Genomic DNA, 22,688 nt, shown 5'->3' with positions numbered 1-22,688 from the left:
GAAAAGAGGAGGTTGAGCGGGGACATGATTGCACTCTTAGAAGAAGGCAGGGAATGGTTCCTGTTGTAGGATCTGCAGTAACGGGGTTGAAGGACACGTAGAATGGTACCAGCTAGATATCGGGGGTGGGGAGGAATTCACAGTCAGAATAGTTCAGCAGTGGAATCGGCTGCCTAAGGAGGTGGTGGGCTCCCCTAAAATAAATTCTCATTTATCCCTAGAAATTAAAGTGACCAAATTGAGGCTATTATACTCTGAGCATGAGAAGACAACTGTCACTCAAAAACAGACCATAACACTAGAAGCTGGAGGTAGTAGATAAAAAGAAGACATATCATGCAATGGATTGACTCAAAGAAGCTACGGACGTCAGTTTGCAAGACCTAAGTAAGGCTGCTCATGATAAGATACTGGCTAGATCATGAACTATAAATCTAAAATATAATATGCAAAATATACATTGACAACATAGGAGAAATATCATGAAACTGACTCTACATTTTTAGCTATATGTTTACATTTTTAAAAGTGCTTTTGGACCCAAAAGGCCATAAGCAGTAGTGACTTTCTGCTCACAGAAGAAGTTTGGAACCAAACTATCATGCTATTGTTCAAGAAACAGCCAACTAAAAATATCTGGCACTTTGTTGGCATTCATCTGGCAAAATATGAACATGAAAATCAGTGGCATATTTTACAATTTTACAGAGGGGGATGGGGGTATCATAAAACACCAACCTTCCTTGGTGCAATTTGTTTGGTTTTCATCACTGGAATCTCCACAGTCGTCATCACCATCACAAGCCCAATGACTTGGAAGGCACCTGCCATTTGAACATCTGAACTGATTGTCAAAGCATGAATGAGTACAGCCCAGTTCATCACTGCCATCACCACAATCATCGTCTGGGGAGGGGAGGGAAGGGAAAATAGCATAATCATTTTATTTATGCCTACTTTCAGCTGTACACAGAAAATGGAGTTTGAGTTCTTTTCACAGAAACAGCAATTTTAATTTGACTTTTAAATGTTGTTCTCTTGAAAACAGTTAATGTGCACTCAACAAATTAAGAATCATATACATGTGGTGGGACATAAACAACAAATATTTGTATTTCTGTGAGTCTAATCTTCATAGAAGATTAGCCATTTGCCCTAATTTACCTTCAAACTTATCACAGTATTATGCAAATTAGGACTATAACTGTATGAGTATACATTTGTACTCTGTCAGTATACCACAAATATTATGGGTTGTCACATATGTGACTACTGTTCCACTACATGCACAGAATTTGCATTTTGGAATTGCCCTCAGGTAAATCAAGACATTGCTCACTCCTTGGAAGTGTGCATAGTCTCAGCCTTGCATTATAGGATAAAATTACCAGCCTCCCCACCACCCCCATTGCATCACAATTTAACTCAGACCACTACTGTGAGAATAACTGCTTTTCTAGAACACCAAAAATAATTCTAATATCCTCACATAGTTTTATTGCATGTGATGTTTTAATGACAATTCAAGTAACTGAATATTCTAATTACAATTCATTTATATTAACGCCCCGCAGCAAATCTGTTCACAACAAAGTTGCTTTTATATATTTGAGGTCAATTAGGCTTTTTCATACATTATGAATCCTAAATTGCAATCTTAGGTATAAAAGCTGCTTTGTCATCAATTTATAGAACAGTTCCTGTATAAAGACTATAAAGTGAACAGTGGATCCCTACCTGAATCACAGTACCACTTGCTATTAATGCATCTCCCATTCTTGCATACGAAATGATTTAGCAGGTCACAAGTTGGAAATTCTGCAAGGAGGGGGAAGAATCCAATATCTAATGTCAGAATGTGTATAACAGCATGACTATTCCTTTATGTACACGCCAAAATAAAATAATAATCATTATGGCCATTTATTTAACATTTTTATTTAACATTTATTTAACATTTATTTAGGGAGATAATACTTTCTAGCTGAAAGAACATAAGCTAATAAGGGATGGGCACAAACAGATGCATGAAACAAATTCTGCCACAAAATTGGGCCAGTTCATGCCCTCCAAACCCAATTCCAGGATAGGTGTCTCCCCAAAACATTTTCTGAATTTTGATGGGTTCAGGGGGTCTGGGGATTTAAATCTAGTAGCTGAACATGTTAGTATGCCAGCCAGCTGTTAGGTTTAAATGGCTGTGAGCACCCCTTTTGCTCCCCCCCCCATCCAAAAGAGGAGGAAGTGAATTGGACAACTGAAATGGCTACTACCCATTTCAAGCTAACAGCAGATGGGCACCCATCTGAGTCATTTCAGTGATCGATTTCACTCCCTCCCAGTTTTCTGGTCAAGTCTTTATTATTACGGTACTAGACCAGTAGTCAAATTACAAGGTACATAAAAACATCTGGCATTAACAAGATAAAAGAATCATTAATAACTTAAATATTATAAAAGTATGATCAGTATGATCCACCTAGAATCAAGAAATGTCCCAAAGTCAGATGTAATCCAGACATAGCACAGAACTAGAATGAAAGGTCTTTCTTGTATGAAAGATCTTTCTTATATGCTCAACCACCCACATTGCTCTGATTTTACTTAATCAATCAAAATATAGTGAATGACCAATCAGGTTAGGGTTGTGAGATTCAGCCGCCGAAGCAGCCGTTGCCTCCACTGGCTGCGCCCAGGGGGAACAGCCGCCAAAGCGGCTGAATCGCACAACCCTAAATCAGGTATCTACACTGGGCTTTTAAAGTTGGTTGGGTTCAGTTAAACAAAAGCCATCTGCACCTGACCTCAATCTCCCCTCTAGTCCTGATTGGTTTTTTTCTCCAATCTGCAGTTGGATTGACTCTGCAGTCACACTACTTATTTGCCATCCATGAGTGGATTTCATCTACTTCATCAGATAAATGTGAGCCCACAGTACTCTCTTCTGTGTTCAGATGTTCTGCCTTGTTTGGGCTTTCTTCGCCCCTCCCCCCCCAAAAAAAACATGGCCACAGCACTGATATACAGAGCAGCCTCTTTGACTATTTTATTTCTGTTTTAGTGCTTACTTCATTGTATGCTGCTTTATCAGCCCCCTTAAGTAAGGTGACCAGATTGTCCCACTTTTGGAGGGACATCTGGGGGGACCTGGCAAAGACGGAGCTTAAACAGTTCCACAGGGCCTGCAAAAAGGAGCTCCTCCGCCAGGCATTTGGTTGAGACCAGGCACAACCAACAGCGAATGAAGGGCCCCCGCTCCCCCCCGCTCCTCCCCCTCCCCCCCTTCCTCCCAGAACTCCACCAGAGCGCTCTGGACCTGTTGTGGTATTGCACCGTTCCATCGTTATATTATTTTATTATATTGTTATACTGTTACATTATCCTGTTATATGGTTACAACCACTGTTATTAATTACTGTATGTTTTAACGGAGACTGTTTCATGTATCATTGACTAGTTTTAATGTAAACCGCCCTGAGCCTTCGGGGAGGGCGGTATATAAATCTAAATAAATAAATTAAAAAAAAATTCTATGAATATTTTTGTTGCTCCATATAGACCAAATTTTTAATCAAGAACCCCCCCCCCCCCCGGCCAATGGTGTCCCGCTTTACCAATGTTAAAATCTGGTCACCTTACCTTAAGTGATGTGAGAAGCATTATCAGAAGCATTATCAGCTGCTTCCAATTCAACAAAAACCTTCTCCCGCATGAGCTTGGAAGTTAATGAGAAGGAATGTACCCTCCTAGTACACATCTTGAATCCTTGAAACTGCCAATCCTAATTGTAGGACAGGCACCCAAGTTATTTCGCATCTTCCGTGTTTAAAGCTACAAGTTCTCAGAAAAGGAAATTTCCATCTATTCTAGGCCTTAGTTTGAACCATTTTTTGGAATGGTTTAAAAAAGAAACTGCTTAAAGAGACTTTTTTTTTTACATGATTGGAAACACGTATATTTAGCATGTTACCAGCCTGCGTTTCCAGTCAATTTTTATCAAGCTATAAACTCTGTTAAATCCTAGGTCAGCTAAGCTTCAATATGAAAAGCATAGATCACCAGTTTTAGTACCTGCCAGCTGATTCTATATACTAACAAAAGGTTCAGAACATAGTGATTCCAGTGGGGGGGGGGCAGGAGTTTAATGAGAGCAAAAATAACCTGAATTATGGCAGCAAACCAAGCCAGAAGGCTCTAAACAAAAGCTCAATGAAGCCACACATCTGGGAATTGCAAATACAGCCCAAAGAAATGATGGTTATATAACTTCCCTTCTGGTGCCAAATGAGTACCTGGAAGGCTGAAGGAATAGGCTGTCTGCCATTGGACACAAAACTTGAATAGCTGCCATATTAATATTGTTGCCTGTTACAGTTCAACAAGAACAGAGAGGAAGGTTCACAAAGGAGAAGAGTGAAACAACAAACCAAGATAAGTAAAGGAATAGACTTGATCGAGACCATGGTTACCAAGTCAAGTCATTGGTTTCCAGTATTTGGGGAGGGGGTAATTCAGATTTATGATAATTTACATTAAGGGATTTGGCTTGGAAATAGCAGGAAAAGATTTTTAGTTATCACCAAGTTTATTTCTTTATGAAAATTTTGAACTGATCTGCCAATGCATTTTTTCCCCTTCTAAGTTAACAGTTTCTCAATCCAAATTGCAAACTATATGCAAGCAGGACAAAAGTGAAACATTGCAAAACCCAATGTTCACCTGTATTGCATTATACATTATACATATATATAATTTTAATTTTTATATATACCTCCCTCCCTTGTGCCTCAGGATGATTTACAATGGAACTTTCATGAAAAACAATACATAGTAAATAAACAGGAACTTGTGTCAAAGATAAATTGTTTACAAAAAATCAACATTCACAGACAGGATGGTTTACTCCATTTTCCTGCACTGTTTCTTTGGTGGACAATGTTAGAAAATGTTAGTGCAGAATCACATTGTAACAGAAAAGCAGCAAAGCACCTGGCTGTTAAATATGTTTTACAAATACACTTACATTCCATAACAATTATTTCAGAGAATTTAATGGTTTCTATATTGGATGTGACAGCTCTATTCACTCTAAATTTGGTTTCAAATGAAAACCAACACTACTGAGAATACCCAGTTGAAAATCATCCAGTTACAAAACCATGCTTTTTCTATTAGAGAAGAAATGAGGCTGGAAAAGGTATACCAATTAATCAGTAGAAAATTAATAATTGTGTAAGTAAGTTACTCATACCAGCTTAAAAAAAATTAACTCCGTCAATTTTAGACTGTTATTATTTGCAAAGGATCATATTAAGAGCCTGCTCTGAGAACAATGGAGATATTGGATCAAAAATTATGAAACTAATGCAATTAGTATAATCACCCAAGATTATAGGATCAATAGCCCTTCCTCCTGAAAATATGCACTGCTTATATAGCTTCCATGTCTGTGTGAGCCTCTATTTATTCTCAAGGTTGCTGTCCTGGAACCAGAGAGACAGCGTTGGGGGTATGGATGAAGGTTTACAGGACTGATAGGGGTAATACACTTTTACCTGGAAGGACCAAGTCTTGGTGCGTACTATGGGGGTCCTAAACTATAACCAACATATAGAGCTTTTGTACTGGGGCCAACAGATACCAGGAGGAAGCCTTGATAAATTGGTATGAGAGAAAAGACGAATTGCAAGGAAGACCATATATTTGTGGAACAGTACGTCATTAGCTAGATCCAAAGATGCCCTTCTGTATGTGAAAATGGTCTGTTGCTTAAGAGAACTATTTTATTATTGATCCTTAAATAAGGATGGCATGAGAGGGAAACTAAATTAAATGCAAGCATTTTATGGAAGAACAAGAACAACTATAGAATCTACTTGCTGCAGCCCTGAGTTACTTTTCCCTAAGCTCTTATATAAATGCATGTAGAACTGTAGAAGTGGACTCTTTTGCTTATGATTACTGAAATTCAATTTAATAATATTAAAAGTATTTTGAGGGCCTCATCTTATATTGCCATAGGTCATATTTAGGAAACTTAGAGACAATGCAAACATAAGTATATTGTTTTTTCTGTTATATGTGTATACTTATTGCCCAAGGCACACTATGGTATACAGTGATAATAGGAAGAGTAAACCCTTCTTCATCTTTCTATAGGAATGCAAGGGATGGTGGTGGCCACGGATGGCAACTGACTGCTAATGGCAGCAAATGGTGACAGGAAAAAGTAGAAGTATGTGGGTGAACACATTTTGGATTCTCTCACAAGTCTAGGATGTGTTACACAGAAAAGGGGGGGCTTGCTCAACTGTCCTTTCCTCTTTATTCTTGTTATCCATCATTTGCCATTGGGAGCAGTTGGTCAATCTGTGAACGACTGGCCTTTTCATGCAGCATAGATCAAGTCATGCATGCTTAGTGGGGGGTTCCAAGCCTTTTGTGAGAGCTCTAGCTCCTCCCCGGGCCCCAAGTGTGTTGCATCAGGCATCTTCCCTGCTACAATGGTCCCTGCCTAAAGGAACCATCAATCAAGGATAGGCAAATTCTAATCACCAGGCCTGAGTGCCAATAAAAATTATTTTGGTATGCTTCCGTTTGGTACATGTGCTGTTGGCTGCCTATCCTTATTTTAAGTTCCTGCATTGTTTTAAAAAGTCAGTTCAGCAAAATAATTCAGTATACCTTTCAAAATGATGATAATCAAAATCTCAAATCCCATACTTCATATTCAAAGTTGTTATAATTTATTTGCCACAATTGGAAGGAAAATCTTCCTCAGTGTCTGCTAAAAATTATTACTACGGTATATAATATGAAAGCTAAGAGAAATTTTACTTCATTGTATCCTCCTGATGCCTCAGAACCAAGACAGGTTTGCAAAAAAGGAAAGAGGCTGACAAGGTGTAGGACATTATGCTTTGTATTCCCCATTGGTAACTTAGCTTTAATTGAAACAGAAAATGCTTAGTAAACAAGTGCTCAGCATGAGTTATTATCAAAACACCATGAAGGTCAGGATTCTATTGAAAAACTCACACAATTTTCTAATGTGTTGATGTTGAGCAAAATTAACTCACGACCCTTCTATTCATGTCATCACATTTTTAATCAATTTACTAAGGATGTCTTGTCAAAGGTCCCGGATTTTGTAACTGGATTCTAGATCTATGCAAAAATGCGCTAATAGAACTGCTGTCAATATATGGCAGAATTCCATACTTTAAGCAATAAATCCCTACGTTTCTGAGAAATATCACAGGCAAAGATTTTCCCTGTTTCTGTAAAGAATCAGATACATTTTACAGAGCCAGTGTAAAGCCGTGGTATGAATAGAAGGTATGGTGTGGGTCTTCAAAACTGTAAACCTCATCTTGGAGTTGAATTGACTGAAAGGTTATTAATTCACAGAGCACATCACACATCTCTTGGCCTCAGCCTCCCATCTGCAACCTGGGAATAACAACATTGCCTAAGGGGCAGAGTTACTGTGAGGATTCCTGCATTTTTAATACTAAAGTCCGCGTTAAGATCATCATGGAACAGCAAACATAATTATCAGTAAAACTGCAAAGAAAAGGCAAGACAGAAGATAAAGAACTGAAAATAAAGGAGGGGAAAATGGGAGACAGGAAGTACTAATAAGTTTTAAACGTAAAAATTACAGCGGTATTTTTTATTCTTGCTCTTTTGTTTTAAGATGAGGGTGAAACCTGGCTTTGCTGCTTAAGCAAGTCTATGGTTGTATCCATACAGGGGCTAGAATAGCTACCTCCCACATGGAAATAGTGTGTGGAATTTGGGCACTGTCTACATGCCCCATTCTTGTGCTGCTCACTTCATTGACTGGATGAGCATTCCACTGACTGGAAGAAGCACCGACTTGATGAGAATTCCAGCAATACTTATCCCTCACAAAAGCTGAGTTGCAGCTGAGTTGTTAGACAAAAAAAAAAAAAATCCTGGTTAAAGGGGGAAGGGTGTAGGAGCTGAACATCAGCACTTTCAAGGTAGCTCTAAGCTCTTCCCCGTCCCCCTGGCTGCATGCAGAGGTCTCACATGGAGGCTCTGCCTGCCGTCAGAGTGCCATTTCCCTTTGAAGTCAGAGCCAAGGTGTGGCTTAAAAAGGAAAGGCCCAGAAAATAGCACAATGTCATGTTGAAACTTCACAGTAAAGCAGGGACATATAATATGCTACCGAGGAGGAAATCTACATGTGGAAACAGCCTATGACTGTGGCAGCTCTAAAAAAAAAAACGATTCTACTTGTTTCCAGAGTGTACTTATCAGGAAATCTTATGTACAGTGGATTGTATTCCAGGTACATTTACTTAAGATTGGGCTCTAAAAGATTTGACTAATTTAAAAACATGCATTTTTGTGAACAAAAGGTGTGTTGAAATGGAATTGACCTGAATGCATCTGGGTCAGAAAAATGAATAGCATGCCTACTGGATGGGGGATATGCTTCTAGGTAACACTGTGTGTGAACGAGACCTTGCGGTACTTGTGGATTGTAAGCTAAACATGAGCAAGCAGTGTGATGCAGCGGTAAAAAAGGCGAATGCCCTTTTGGGCTGTATTAACAGGGCTATCACATCAAAATCACAAGATTTCATAGTCCCATTGTATACGGCATTGGTCAGACCACACCTGGAGTACTGTGTGCAGTTCTGGAGGCCTCACTTCAAGAAGGACATAGATAAAATTGAAAGGGTACAGAGGAGAGCGACGAAGATGATCTGGGCCAAGGGACCAAGCCCTATGAAGATAGGTTGAGGGACTTGGGAATGTTCAGCCTGGAGAAAAGGAGGTTGAGAGGGGACATGATAACTCTCTTTAAGTATTTGAAAGGTTGTCATTTGGAGGAGGGCAGAATGCTGTTCCCATTGGCTGCAGAGGAAAGGACACGCAGTAATGGGTTTAAACTACAAGTACAACGATATAGGCTAGATATCATTTTTCACAGTCAGAGTAGTTCAGCAGTGGAATAGGCTGCCTAAGGAGGTGGTGAGCTCCCCCTCACTGGCAGTCTTCAAGCAAAGGTTGGATACACACTTTTCTTGGATGCTTTAGGATGCTTTGGGCTGATCCTGCATTGAGCAGGGGGTTGGACTAGATGGCCTGTATGGCCCCTTCCAGCTCTATGATTCTATGATTCTATGAATGTGTACGGCCCATTATGCACGGCCGCCGAAACGGCGATTTCGGGTCACGTGGAAAACGCGGAGGGGGAAGACGCGACGCATACCGGTTATGCACGGGGCGGGGCGCGAGGGCGGCAAAACCCAGAGTAACCGATTATGCACGCGCCGATCCGGGCGCCGCTTCTGGTTGCGCCCCGCTCACCAGGAAGCTGCACTTTCTTCCGCGTTTCACTGACGCGGCGTTTTCGGCGGCATGCACCGAAGCTGCAGCCGGTTGCAGCCGGCTCCGTGCGTTATCCGTGATTTTAGTCGCCGCCATTCCACCCCGAATGTGCGCTAAAACCCCCGTGCATAATGGGTCTACATGAGGTACTTGATCTCTTTTCAATGGTACACCATAGAAAAGGGCTGAAACAAAAGTCCAGATTCTCCTGTGGTAAATATTATTTCTGTAGCTGCTCCATGTCAGATTCCACACATTTACATTGCAATTTTAATCCAAGTTACATGCTTCTAAGTACAATAAAGTTAATGGAAACAGAAGGGTATAAATCTGTTTAGGACTGCAATGTCAATTGTTGGGAGATATTTGGTTTATACTGTTAAACCAGATCATTTTATGAGTTTTCAGTGTGTCTCTCTCTGTGTGTGCGTATGCGCACACATGTGTATGCATAATTCCACCTGGTTTCCTCTTCTAGCTGCATCCACATACATTGCATCCAAAGGGTTTCCTGGTCCTCAATGACAACTTTTTGGAAGTGGGACGATAGTGTTGTATAAGATAAAAGGGTAGAAGAGTGGTGCTTCCCTTTCAATCCAATCACAGGAGTTATCCTGACAGTCCCATAAGCAGACAGAGTTGTAGAATAAAAACATTTCAACCAAAATAATCACACATTCAAGCAAAATAGGAAGCATCAATGTAGGAAGTAGGAAGCATCAATGAAACAGCTTTTATTTGTTTATATTTTTATCTTACCCCTTGCCTGGCAATTGGGTTTCAGGGTAGTTAAACATATAAACATGTAACATAAATATAAGTAAATATACACATTTTAACACACAATGGAATGCCTGGAGGAATAACCCCATCTTACAGCCCCTGAAGAACCTAGACAGGTCTCTCACCTAGCGCATGCCACCAGATTGGAGCCACAATAAAAAAGCCCTTGTTCTGGTCAAGGCTAAACAAATGACCCAAGGGTACTACGAGACATGTGCATAAAGCAGGATGCAAACACCATGCAAAAATATTGTAAGTGGCAGTCCCTTATGTTGAAATGGAATTGTTCAACAGCTATCACACTGCCACTTTATTATACTTAAAAGTCAGTATATGATTTGCCTATAGAGTTCTGCAAATAAAGACACTGGATTAACTTACCACATGCCATTTCATCTGATTTGTCACCACAGTCATCCTCCCAGTCACAAAGCCATGAATTTGGAATACAACGGCCATTCCTACACGCAAACTGGTCAGCTTGACACATTGTTGCTGGAAAGACACATTCACATAAAAATTATAGAGCCTGGATGAAGTTTAGTCAAGTCATACAACTGTGGTATGTTCATTTCCTGCATTAAACCAATCCTTAGAACAGTGGACCTCAACCTGCGGGCCGTGGTCTGGTGCCGGGCCGTGAAGGCCATGGCGCCGAGCCGCGGCTCCCTCTCCCCGCCCCCCCCGCAGTAAAAAACTTCCCAGGCCGCAAGCTTGCGGCCCGGGAAGCTTCTTACTGCGGGAGGCCGTGGAGAGGGAATCAGGGCCGGGCTGCGCATGCACAAATGCGCCATGTGCGGCCGAAATTGCGCATGCGCGGCACTTTTGCGATGCGCGGGCGGGGCAGTTGCCCTTACGGTCCCCAGCCTCAGAAAGGTTGGGGACCACTGTCTTAGAATATTTACATTCTGATATTTACTTATTTATAAACACACATTCTGAATCATGTAACTAAAATGCATGACTTCTTCAGACTTCTAAAGAAGTAATCCAAATTATTACTCAACAATCCACAAATCATTATCAAGAATAATATAATCAAGAATAATATTTTTCCAGGAAGAGGGGCCGAGCACGCAGGAAGCTCTTTGAATAGTGGACCTGGCTCGGACTTCTTTGTCTTGCCCCAACGTGCCACATTCCTTGTCCTTAGTCCTCTCTTTTTCTAATTCTTAGGCATTTCCTCGCAGGAAACAAGCCACACAAACCCTTAGTCATCTTGGTTGTCATCTTCTGCACACACATTTAGTATGAAAGATTCAGAAACATGTAGCACTATTGATAACATGTTGTGATGTGACAAATGTGTGCTTGAATTATATCATGGAGATGAGGTTTCTGTGCATTAGAACAGTTGGTGGGGTATTGGATCCTAGATTGGTTCTGAGGGGGACTTAAGACCTGGAGTAGAAAAGGACAACCAAGATGATGATGCCTTATCACCTAGCTATCCTGGTACAGAACAGAAGAGAGTTGAATAGAGTGTCAGTCTTCATCCTTCCTTGCCACCTCATAGCATCAGCCATTTAATGGAGGGAAATGGGTGATGAATTTGTGACAATACTCAACTCCAACTGGAGCCACCAAAATTCATATCCCAAGTTTTGGAATTATAAACCTCAGCAGAATTACTAAGAAATATTATCACTGAGAAACTGATACAATAGAAGGCCATAATCTCTTTGCCTTGCAAAAACATATGAGATAAAAAAGGAAGGGCAGTCTTCTGGTTTCCTAAAAATCAATTGTATGTAAATACCATGTTTAAAATCACAAAGTTAACCCTAACCCTAATCACAAGACTATATATTTATAAACATTTTAATTATGAATGCAATTTTGGTCTGAATGACTGCAAATAAATATTGATTGATTAATTATGAATGCATTCATATACAAATAATAATAATAAAGTATGCATTATCCATGATGAAACAAGAACCATTTTAGATAAGATCTTTCAAACCAGGCTACTAAACTCTACAGGCCATCTGATATTCAAGAGGTACAATTTTTGACTTTCGAACAAACCACTGACAGTCTAGTTATACAGACAGATGGAGGACTACATTACTTTGGAAAGCAGAGCCGGGCATGATGATTAAGGACCACATACTCTGTATTCCAAATGAGATGGCAGTACAATTTCAATTCATTTTTTAAATGGCAGGAATTAGAACAGTGGTTCTCAACTTTCCTAATGCTGCGACCCTTTAATACGGTTCCTCATGTTGTGGTGACGCCCAACCATAAAATTATGCAAGGGTTTTTTCACAGAAATTAAACCAAAACTGACCAATGGCAGGAAGATACATTGTTCACGATTGTCTATAAATTGGGTTTTTTTCTGGGGTTTCCCAGTTCAGTTCTTGTTGCACCATGCCAATCTTGCTGTTTTCTGCTGCTCCAGACAGACAAACACTCTATTTCCATCTACCGTGCAAGGCTGTTGTGTGGCACCTGCAGGAGGAGTGGCAACAGTGGCAATGGCCCCCCCGGCCAAGCTGCTTGCCCTGCCGCGACCTCTGTGAAAGGGTCATTCAACCCCCAAAGGGATCCCGACCCAAGGTTGAGAACCACTGAATTAGAGCATCAGTAATAGTACATCTCTATGTAGCTTTAGAGTTTAAATATAATTTGGGAGTGGGTTAAAGCTTAGTAAACCTGTAAAGAAAAAAAGAGAAAGGGGAGTGGGTAGGAGAAAGAAATAGAATTTTCTACCCCATATTTTTACCTGCACAAGTTTCATTAGATTCATCTTCATTGTTGCCACAATCATTTGATCCATCACAAAGCCATTTCTTAGGGATGCAGCGGTTATTATGACACTTAAACTGATTGCCAGGACAGCTGTGATTAACTAGGGGGAGAAAAATACATTTCATCCTAAGTATGAAACGAGAGACGTTGTTAAAATATTAGAAATACCATTTCTATTAGATTGCATTCACTAAAAAAAATTGTGATACAATTTCAGGTTATAGCAACAGTTATTTTCCTGCTTTAGATTCTGATTTCAATAATAGGCATAGGTTGTACATTTATCTGGAAATAAGATTCAATGAATTCAGCTGGATTTATTTCTGGGTAAACGCACACCTGACTGGATCAGCAGGGTTACCATCTTTAATCATTAGTGCCTCTAATATTTCAGCAGAGCCACTATGGGAGGAGTGGTGTCCAAGACACATCCGGCTGTCCAGACACCACTTCTGGTTGCATGGGCCAATCTGGACACTCCCAGGAAAGCTGGGTGTACCTGGATTGGGCCAGCCCCTGGAGTGCCCATCCCCAGAAGCCAGCTGTGAGGCGTACTCGCAGCCAGACACTCCCTGGCCACGGAGGAGAGCAGTCCCACAGTGCCCTGGCCAGCCCACTGCTCATACCACCAGCTCGCGCATCAGCCAACTGTGCTGCCAAGACCCTCACCAATGCCACAGCCAGGTAGGCCATTGTGGGCTCCCCCCGCCAGTGCCCATTGCATCCCTGGGTGCAACAGGCTTTCGTCCTAGCTATGACAAATAAGTGATGATTCTAGAAAAGTACTTCATCTTCAAATTCCCCTCGCTTAAATGCGGCCTGCAGATTCAGGAGCAGTAATTAGCTTTAAAATGTTAAAACAAAACATAGCTCAAAAATTCCTTGTTGAATGAAATATATTTGCTATAATCTGAGTAAGGAATTAGCATCTCATTGATGTTTTCTCAAGAATTTACAGTAATTTCAACTTTTGGTCACGGCAAGGGGGAAATAGAAGACCTGACCCATTATATATTGAATTGTAACTTCTACGTGAAACCTAAGGCCCAATTTCTTAGTAGGTGGCCCCTGCATTTCAGATTCTGAAAAGGCCATTCTTCTATTGTCTGATAATGATCCATATGTTTCTACTAGGGTTGCACTGTTTGCTTTGGCTGCCAGACAGATAAGGTCTAAGGTGAGGAACTATAGCTGAGTCCGATGGTCTGAAGTATTCTGTTGTATGGATTCCAGTGTATACGTGATTATCTGCCTTTATTGCTTATGGTTGTGTTTTGTACTTCGTAATGACCTTTAGGTGTCCTATAAACTTGATTCTGGAATTCTGGAACTTTTAGTCACTTTATGGATGATGTTCTTTTTGTAGAACAGGTCTAAAGATTACTGTGGAATTTGTCTTTATTGTATTTTGGGACATTGGCTGCTGAGGAAGTTTATTGAAAAAACAATTTAACTGGTGTGGTTTTAAGTCATTCTAGCTTCTGTTCTGAATAAACAAGTAACAGCAGAATTGGAAGCCTACACATAGTATTTTTCTTTTTTGTTTGTTTATCCTGCTATTGAGTAGTCATCTACTAAGTACCAGCTTGATCCTGATGCTTGTTTTGGTTCTCCTGCAACCTGGTTTAAACTGAACTGCTGGAGAAGGCAGCAAGAACTGCAGCAGCAGTGAGCAATCAATTCCCCATGAGTACAGCCAGTTCTGGTTAGGCTGCCCTCTTCTACTTGCCTGTTTAAACCAGGTGGTCAGAGAAAGCAGCACAGAGCTGTGCCTTCAGGGAGTGATGGACTCTCCAGAAAGATAGCCATCCCAGCTGGGCTACTGTCTCCTGCAGACTGGTTTGTTTACAGCAACATGCAAGAACATAATGGGGGGGGTCTTGTACTTTTGTGGGGGTCTTGAGCTTATATACCATCAAAAAGTCCTTACACCAGCAGAAATGCTAGTCTTTATTCAAGCCAAAACCTCTTTAAAATGCATAAATGGAGACCTTTTCTGCACTATGAATTTGGCTCAACTCACTGTTCATCTAGGATCAGGCTGAATTCCCATTTCTGATTCAGCACTGGTCAAGGGCGGCCCTGGGTCAGTAGGCCCGAAGCAAGGGAATGTGTTGGGTTTTTTTTTGCCACTGGCCTCATTGGGGCATATGTTAGGCCTGGGCCATATGGAAGGGGGGAAATTGAGCCATCCTGCCCCAGCTTCTCCCCACTCTCACTTGCAATAACATGTCGTTAAGAATAGAAAAAATGCCCCAAGAGGCTCTGCTGCTCTGCGCAGCACAGCAGAGTCACCTGGGCTTTTTTAAAATGTGTAAGTATGTGTGATGGTGTAACAGTGCAATCACACATTCTTACAAATAATTTTTAAAAGGCTATGTCACTCCATAGCATGGCAGAACGTCATTGTCCGGGCTGCCTCGTGCGGGAGCACAAATCTAGAGTGGATGCAGTGCAGTGGGCCAAATGTTCCCCCTTTAGGGAGCAGGAAGGCTTGGAGCAGAACCAGGTGGCAGCACAGCGTAGCGCCTCCCATGTGTAACAGTCTGAGTGTTGGCCCAAAGATTGATTCCCAGAGCATGACCACTAAATGGCAGAGCATTCTAGTGGCCTCCATACATGGATTGTTATAGATAACCTCACTTATTAGAGAGGTCACTTCAACATACTTCAAAAACAGATGCAATGACCCTCAAGTACTTAAATGCTGCTGTTCTGCACTACTCATTTCAGGTTCTTATCTGGGGCTTAGCACACCAGATTGGTAGGCATGCTTTTGTGATGATGTTCACAATTTGAGATCTGTGAAGTGGTCTGTGTTTTATCTGTAGTTAGATGAATTTTAATGCAGTTCCAGGTTTAAGGAAATAATTTCAGTTGATCTAGATGAAACAGCTAGAAAAAATTCACCTAGCATGCAAAGCCTATTTACTTATCACTTGTGCGTGTTAGTATTCAACACACTTTTTTGAATGCTGTTTCTGAAGAGGTGAGGACCGTTTCTTTGTAGGAGATCTTTAGTAGGAGTTGCAAAAGTTGCTTGTTTTTCACTACTTTTTTAGCAGCAGGCTTCATTGGGGGGGGGGTGATTTTGTTTTAGCTGGTTTTAATCTGTAACATTTTAGTTCTTTCCCATAAGCCCCCTGAGGCAAGAGGCAGGGAGAGCTAAAAATATCTCAAAAAAAATGCAATCAATACCACTGAGATAAGAAGATCATATGTGTGTAGTATATGAAGTTAATCAATGAATTTGGAGGGGGGGTTCTTTTTGATTGTATGGTTTGTTTTTGGTTTGGTTTCTTTTTGAATGTATATGAATTTGGCCCAATACTACTGCATTTTTCCTTCATTAGATTAAGTATTGCAATAAGAGTCTCAGAAGCCGGCATGATGCACAGTGCTGCTGACAGCTGCTCTCATTTGCAGATACCTAAGAGCATGGATTTCTTACAATGTTTTTTAAGCAGTAAAGTTGTGGCAGACATGAAGAACATGATACTCTTTTGCTTGTATTGCAGTTCCCTTGTGTCCCCTTCTGCAACATAACTGAGGCAGCAAAAGCTGTACAGCTTCTTGTTCCAATCCTACGTCTTGTTTTTTGGACATCCTTCAAGACACCACTGCCAAAAAGCAATGAAGTGTTTAGCAACCTTCTGCACTGTAATTCTGTCTTCAGGGTATTTAAATGGATTCTTCCTTATTTTTGCAGGCAGAGGATGCCTCCTGGCCCAGCAACCAAGCATGGGCAAAGACATTAACAGCCCAGGAAGAGAAGCAGCACATTAGAGTGTGAAGATCATTAGCATGAATGGTGTTATGAAGCAGCATCCGCCCAACATGCAACAGGATCAGTGTGCCCCATTTGTCACAAACATGGCACTGGGGCTGCCAGCGTAAAGTAAACCAAAGACAAACTGGATGGTTTGAATACATGATTAGACAACTGGAGCTTAATTTTTATTCCCCGTGGATGCATAATTTTGAGTGTACATTAACACACTCTTGTTAATGAGTTTTAATATAAGAAAACGTGAACTGCACTTTGCCCAGATACATACCGCAAATCTCTGAATGCTCATCAGAGCCATCCAAGCAATCATCTTCTCCATCGCAACGCCAGCGGTCTTGGATGCAGCGCTGGTTCTTACAGTGAAACTCTCCTGGTTTGCATAACTTGGACACCGGTTCTCCAGCATTCACTAAAGTGACAAAGATATAAAAGAAAAGGTAATGTTAGCTGCTTGGAAGCAAGCATGAATCATTTCTTAACTGAAGCTTTTAAGTGCATTCTGCTCTCTTTAAGGTTTTCCTTGTTTATATAATTCCATCTGGATTCTCTCATGAATGCACAATTGATATAGTTAACTATTCTCATTCTGGCCATTTCCAGTGGTCATCAGAAGGAGTCAGTTTCCACTGAGCCCTCCACTCCTATGAGAGGCTTTCTTTGCAATAGGGATAGGAAAGGGTAGTAAAAGTTGATTCCTCTAGTATAAAATTGAAGATTGTCATGTATCTTATTCTGACTTAATGATGCAAATCACTCAGAGGGTTAGGCAAATAGGTAGAACATTTCCAGATTTGCTTCTAAACGAGTATACACAAAATCAGCAAGATGTGTCTCACATCATGGGCGATACTATTGTCCATACAGACTGGCCTGCTACAAAGAATGAAGATGTTTACCACATTGCAGCCTCAGGTTAAAGCAAACACCAAACTGTCAGCTAAAATGTCTTTCTTTTATTCTAGTGGAGTCTAACACTCAAGCAGTCCTATAAGGACATACATGATGATCAGATCACTGAACACTATTCTATGTTAAAAATAAGTAAACTTCCATACACATAGAGAACCAAAATGTCGGGAAGAAGCCTTCTAGTATAATGTTTTGACACTTTTACTTTAATCATTTTGCCTGATTCCTCAATGATTTCTGGCACCTATAGTCTTCTGTGCTTATGCAAAATCACCGAATACAAAGAGCCCTGCTTACTGAGAAAAGGGGAGAAATACTGTATATTATTTTGCCCCTTTTCTCAATAATTAGCAGCCAGGACTCACCGCGGCTGCCACTGATGCAGCGAGAGGTGGCCAAGGACTACATCGACAAGCAGGGGCCGCTAATTATGCACGCTGCAGGTGGCAACCGTGCACAGAGTCAACGTATGCCGTCGAAAAAGCCGCATTAGCGAGATGCGGAAGAAAGTGGAGCTTCCCGGGACCAGGGTGCAACCAGAAGCGGCTCCGGAGTAGCCGCGTGCATAATTGGATACTCTGGGTTTTGCCGCTGTTGCGTTCCGTCCCGTGCGTAAGCGGTTTGCTTCACTTCTTCCTCCTCCGCATTCTCCATGCCGCCGTTTCAGCGGCCGTGCATAATAGGCCTTTGGGAGGCATGCAATAAACAGCTGTGGCAATGTTTATGCCAAAAAGCGAGTCGAGCCATCATTGGCAAACTGGCACCCTGCTAATCAATTCCTGCAGCACTAATATAAACTCAAATACTCTTTAGAATGATCATACTCATGCAAGTTGTATTGTTTTCTTCCAAATGCTGATTATCAGCACAAGCACACATTCTGCCTCCAGGAACAGCTAAGCAAAGAGTGCTGCAGCCTCCATTATTAACACGACATGCGTTGTCACCTGCAATATATATGCAAAAAACATCTGTAAGACCAAGTAACTCATAAACATGAAGAAAGAAGACAGGACATGAAGAATAGCATTTTTCTTTATCTGACATAAGACTCTGATCAATGCTATATCCTATAGTTCTAATTACAGAACTATGGTGCAATACAAGAGGTAGGATTAATATGGTACTCTTACTTATGTAAAAGCTATGATATGCTTGCCGTTAGGACAGACAGAATGTGTATAAAGATACTGTTCTTTGCTATGACCTATGAGGGAATCATTCTCATGGTACCAGGCATATGCACATTTGTGCAGTATTTTTTTCTAATTTAATTATCAAGCATGGGATGGGGGTGATTCAGATCAGGAACATAACGTATATCAACAAGGCTTTAGTCTTCCCACTCTAAAGGTAAAAGATATTTGACCCGTACTGTGCAGATTGACTAGTGTGGTCTCTATCTAGGTCTAACTTGACCTGGAAGACTGACCAAAAAAGTGGCTTCCAAATGCAGTTATTTCAGATGGAACATTAAGGAAACAGAAAAAAAGTAACCTTATTGATTTTCATGGAGAGGAGAATAAGTATTTTAAACCAGTGGTCCCCAACCCCCAGTCCAGGGACAGGGACCGGTCCGTGGATCAGTTGGTACCAGGCTGTGGCTCCTCCTTGTCCTCCTCCCCAGCTGCTGCCTTGGGGGCTGCCCTGCTACTCTGCCGCCAGCTCACCTTTGGTGCTTTCCGACAGCTGCCATGGCTGGGGCTCCCCCTTGGCATGGCACTGCACAGCTGCTGCTAGCAGCACCACCCAGTGGGTGGCGGGAAGTCAGGGGCGCCGGCAGGAAAACAAGCGGAGCAGGTGCTCAAGCAGTGCAGCATCCCTCGGCAAAAGACTACCACCCCCCAGGCCTCAGTAAAACTGTCAAGCGTTGACCGGTCCCCGGTGATAAAAAGGTTGGGGACCACTGTTTTAAACAAAATAGAAGCCCAAACTATTCACAAGGGTAACACTCCACATTGAGTCCATGCAAGTTAATGTGAATTCCTCAATGCAGAAGACAGTTACTACCCAAGCTTTTTTTCTTGAGGTAATGCTTTAGCCTTTCCACAACCTTAGAAACCTCACAGTTTCAGTTATTTAGCCACTTTTCCCTTGATAATTCTCAGGCAGGTGTAGTCTCCTATTTTAATTAACAAGGTATCAATAATCAAAATGGCCTCTTCTGGAGTTATTTAAATAAGAGACTTGTGTCACAGGCAATTGAGACATGTCTTTTTACAAACCTGAGAAAAGCCCTAGATTTGTAAAAAATTCTGAATTCAACGTATATATTTAAGAAAAGAATGTCCATTGAGTCTAGTTACTAGGCAATCACAATAATGTTTATTTACTTTGGCTTATCACACATTTTTAGCATAATGTACCACACAGGGTTGGTATGACAATTAAATTGGGAAGAGGAGAATAATTAAGCTGTTTTAGATACCTACTGTGGAGAAAGACAAAGTATAAACAAAGGAATTAAGAAATATAGCTAATGAACTTAGGGTGGTGGGTGGGAGCGAAGGAGAGAAAGAAGCAGGGGAAGCTGCCCTTGCACATTTCCCACTTTGGATCTGGCCCAAGCCCAGTCTAGGAAAAAGTGTGCAATGTGGGAAGAGTTTAATAGATGTTGCTATGGGCAGATGAGAGGAAAGCAGAAGACAAGGTAGGCAGGCTGGTGAGGGAGAAGTAGGAAGAGAGTCAGGAAAAGGCAAAAGGTTATGAGGTACTTCAGGAAAGGTAAAAAGCGAATGAGAAGCCCATCACAAGTCTATCACTCGTCAATATATTCTCAAGATAGCCCTGTCTTGGTTACATAAATCTGGAGATTGGGTATTCAAACATGAGAAAAGCCTCGGGTTTGCAAAATAAATAAATATATGAAATATGTTAATCAAACAAACAAAAATCCATTGAAGTTAAAAACTCCCCGAAATAACAAAAACAACACCTGTACCTTTAAGAAATGAATGCCCTCTGCAGTGGCCATTTTGTGAGCTGAGAGGAAACCACAACAGAATTCCAAACTAAAAGCCTATTTAGGGCTGGGTGAGTCATAAAGATTAGGCAATATCAAACTGCCCAGTGGTTGCTGGTGGGCCAATGAGCTCTTTCACAAGCCCTTTACTGATACGAGCACTTTACTAACAGTACCTGAAGCTTGTATGGCAACCATAATGTGTGGTTGCCTAGCAATGGCTACTGAAAGAATTTGTTTCCTAAAACTATAGGTATTGTTTTTAGGAATGGGGAATGTATACCCTTCCCCAAAATCCCCCGCCCCCGATTTTTCTGCAAACTTGGGGGGAGTTACAGGTTCATATAAAAATTTGTCTTTTCTGTTCATGGCTGGAGTCTCTAGGTTTAAGTATTCATAAGTATAGCCATATGAGAATTAGATATTTTGACTATTTAAGAATACAGAATTATTGTGGTTAATGTGTATTTAACAACACACAAGTAACACATATCCACAAAACATTTTTTTAAAGTTGTTAACTTTCATGAATGTCCAAATGTGTGTCAGTCACATTCCACAAGGCTGTTTATATGCGATAACAATGTGTGTACAAATTGTTATTATTTGATGCAGAACTGTTAGATTCATATATTTCAAATTCCAATCAACACAGGTTTTATGACTGCTACCATGAGACGTGGACAATACACACTTGTTGGGATTACTGTTTAGGCTATATATTTAACAAGCAGTTTACATAAATTTAACTAACAACATGGGATTATATCCTACACTTGTTAAAGTAATAGAAAGAATACATTTAGCTTCAACAGAAGTTAGGCTGAATTTTTACACACTTTATTATTCTTGATCCAAACAGGTTCCTTACTTACCAGTCACTTCATCACTACTGCTACTCCGACTGACTCAAAATTATACTAATTGCTGAGTTTAAAAAATCCTGAAATTGTCATTGTTGTGTTGTTTGTGAGACTCTTTGCCTCCACACCATGTTAAAAACAATAATGCAACAGGAAACTACTAAAGTTCTCTCTGGAGTTCAGAAAACTGATTCCATTCCTTTTTAAAGCCTTAGAGAAATGGCACTAAACCCCTTCCTAACAGAAATCACTTAAAGACTATTTCCCATGACACTGTTCAATCCTGTTAAATTGTACTGGGCAAGTAAAGAGCACCAAGGGACTGTCCATGCCTCCTGGCATTAAAAACGGTACTAAAATATCCAGAAGATAAAACTCAAGCACTGTTTTAAAAGAAACTCACAATAAAAGGAAACCGTACCAGTAGAGACCTTAAAAAGCAAGATAAGACCATCTAAACCCAAGTATTCCTGCCATATCACACACAGAATATAATAATAGAATCACACAATAATAAAGTTAGAAGGGACCTTCTGGGTCATCTAGTCCAACCCCCTGACCTATGCAAGACACTCACAACCCTATCACTCATCCACTGTAACCTGCCATCCCATTGAACCTGCACAGAATCATCCTGTCCATCAAATGGCTATACAACCTCTGTTTAAAAATTTCCAAAGAGGGAGAACCCACCACCTCCCAAGAAAGCCTGTTTCACTGAGAAACCACTCTGACTGTCAGGAACTTCTTCCTGATGTTTAGACGGAATTTCATTTGAACTGATTTCATCCCATTGGTTCTGGTCCATCCCTCCAGGGCGAGAGAGAACAACTCTGCTCCAACCTTTTAAATACTTGAAGATGGTTATAGATCCCCTCTCAGTCGTCTCCTCTCCAGACTAAAAAGACCAAACTCCCCCAACCTTTCCTCATACATCTTGGTCTCCAAAGCCCTCACCATCTTTGTTGCCCTCTTCTGGACATGCTCCAGTTTGTCCACATCCAAAACTGAACACAGTATTCGAAGTGAGGCTGAACCAGAGCACAGTAAGCGGTACCATCACCTCCCGTGATCTTGACATGATACTCCATTCTGATACAGCCCAAAATCCCATTTGCCTTTTTAGCCATCAAGTGACACTGCTGACTCATGTTCAATGTATGGCCTACTAAGACTCCTAGATCCTTTTCACACATATTAATGCCAAGACAAGTCTCCCCCATTGTCATGGCCCCGTCTCCAGAGGGTGCCT

At 41.0% G+C, this 22,688-nt stretch overlaps 1 protein-coding gene across 6 annotated transcripts in view; it reads right to left on the bottom strand.

The window, feature by feature from the left end:
• The window catches only part of LRP1B (LDL receptor related protein 1B), a 1,129,178-nt gene that overhangs the window by 289,897 nt on the left and 816,593 nt on the right, over positions 1 to 22,688 (bottom strand). For all 6 annotated transcript variants that reach the window (XR_013228123.1, XM_077320173.1, XM_077320175.1 and 3 more), the window contains exons 15-20: positions 18,436 to 18,558; positions 16,971 to 17,111; positions 12,887 to 13,012; positions 10,534 to 10,647; positions 1,738 to 1,818; positions 739 to 906 (exon numbers count right to left, since the gene is read on the bottom strand). Coding sequence is in view for 5 of the 6 variants with exons in the window: in XM_077320173.1 (XP_077176288.1) it covers positions 739 to 906; positions 1,738 to 1,818; positions 10,534 to 10,647; positions 12,887 to 13,012; positions 16,971 to 17,111; positions 18,436 to 18,558 (753 nt within the window). In the remaining variant the exon portion in view is untranslated. The remainder of the gene's footprint in view (positions 1 to 738; positions 907 to 1,737; positions 1,819 to 10,533; positions 10,648 to 12,886; positions 13,013 to 16,970; positions 17,112 to 18,435; positions 18,559 to 22,688) is intronic.

Source organism: Paroedura picta, chromosome 2 (assembly GCF_049243985.1).
Source record: "Paroedura picta isolate Pp20150507F chromosome 2, Ppicta_v3.0, whole genome shotgun sequence".
NCBI lineage: Eukaryota > Metazoa > Chordata > Lepidosauria > Squamata > Gekkonidae > Paroedura > Paroedura picta.
The sequence above is the reverse complement of the archived record's forward strand: the minus strand, read 5'-3'. Positions and strand labels throughout refer to the sequence as shown.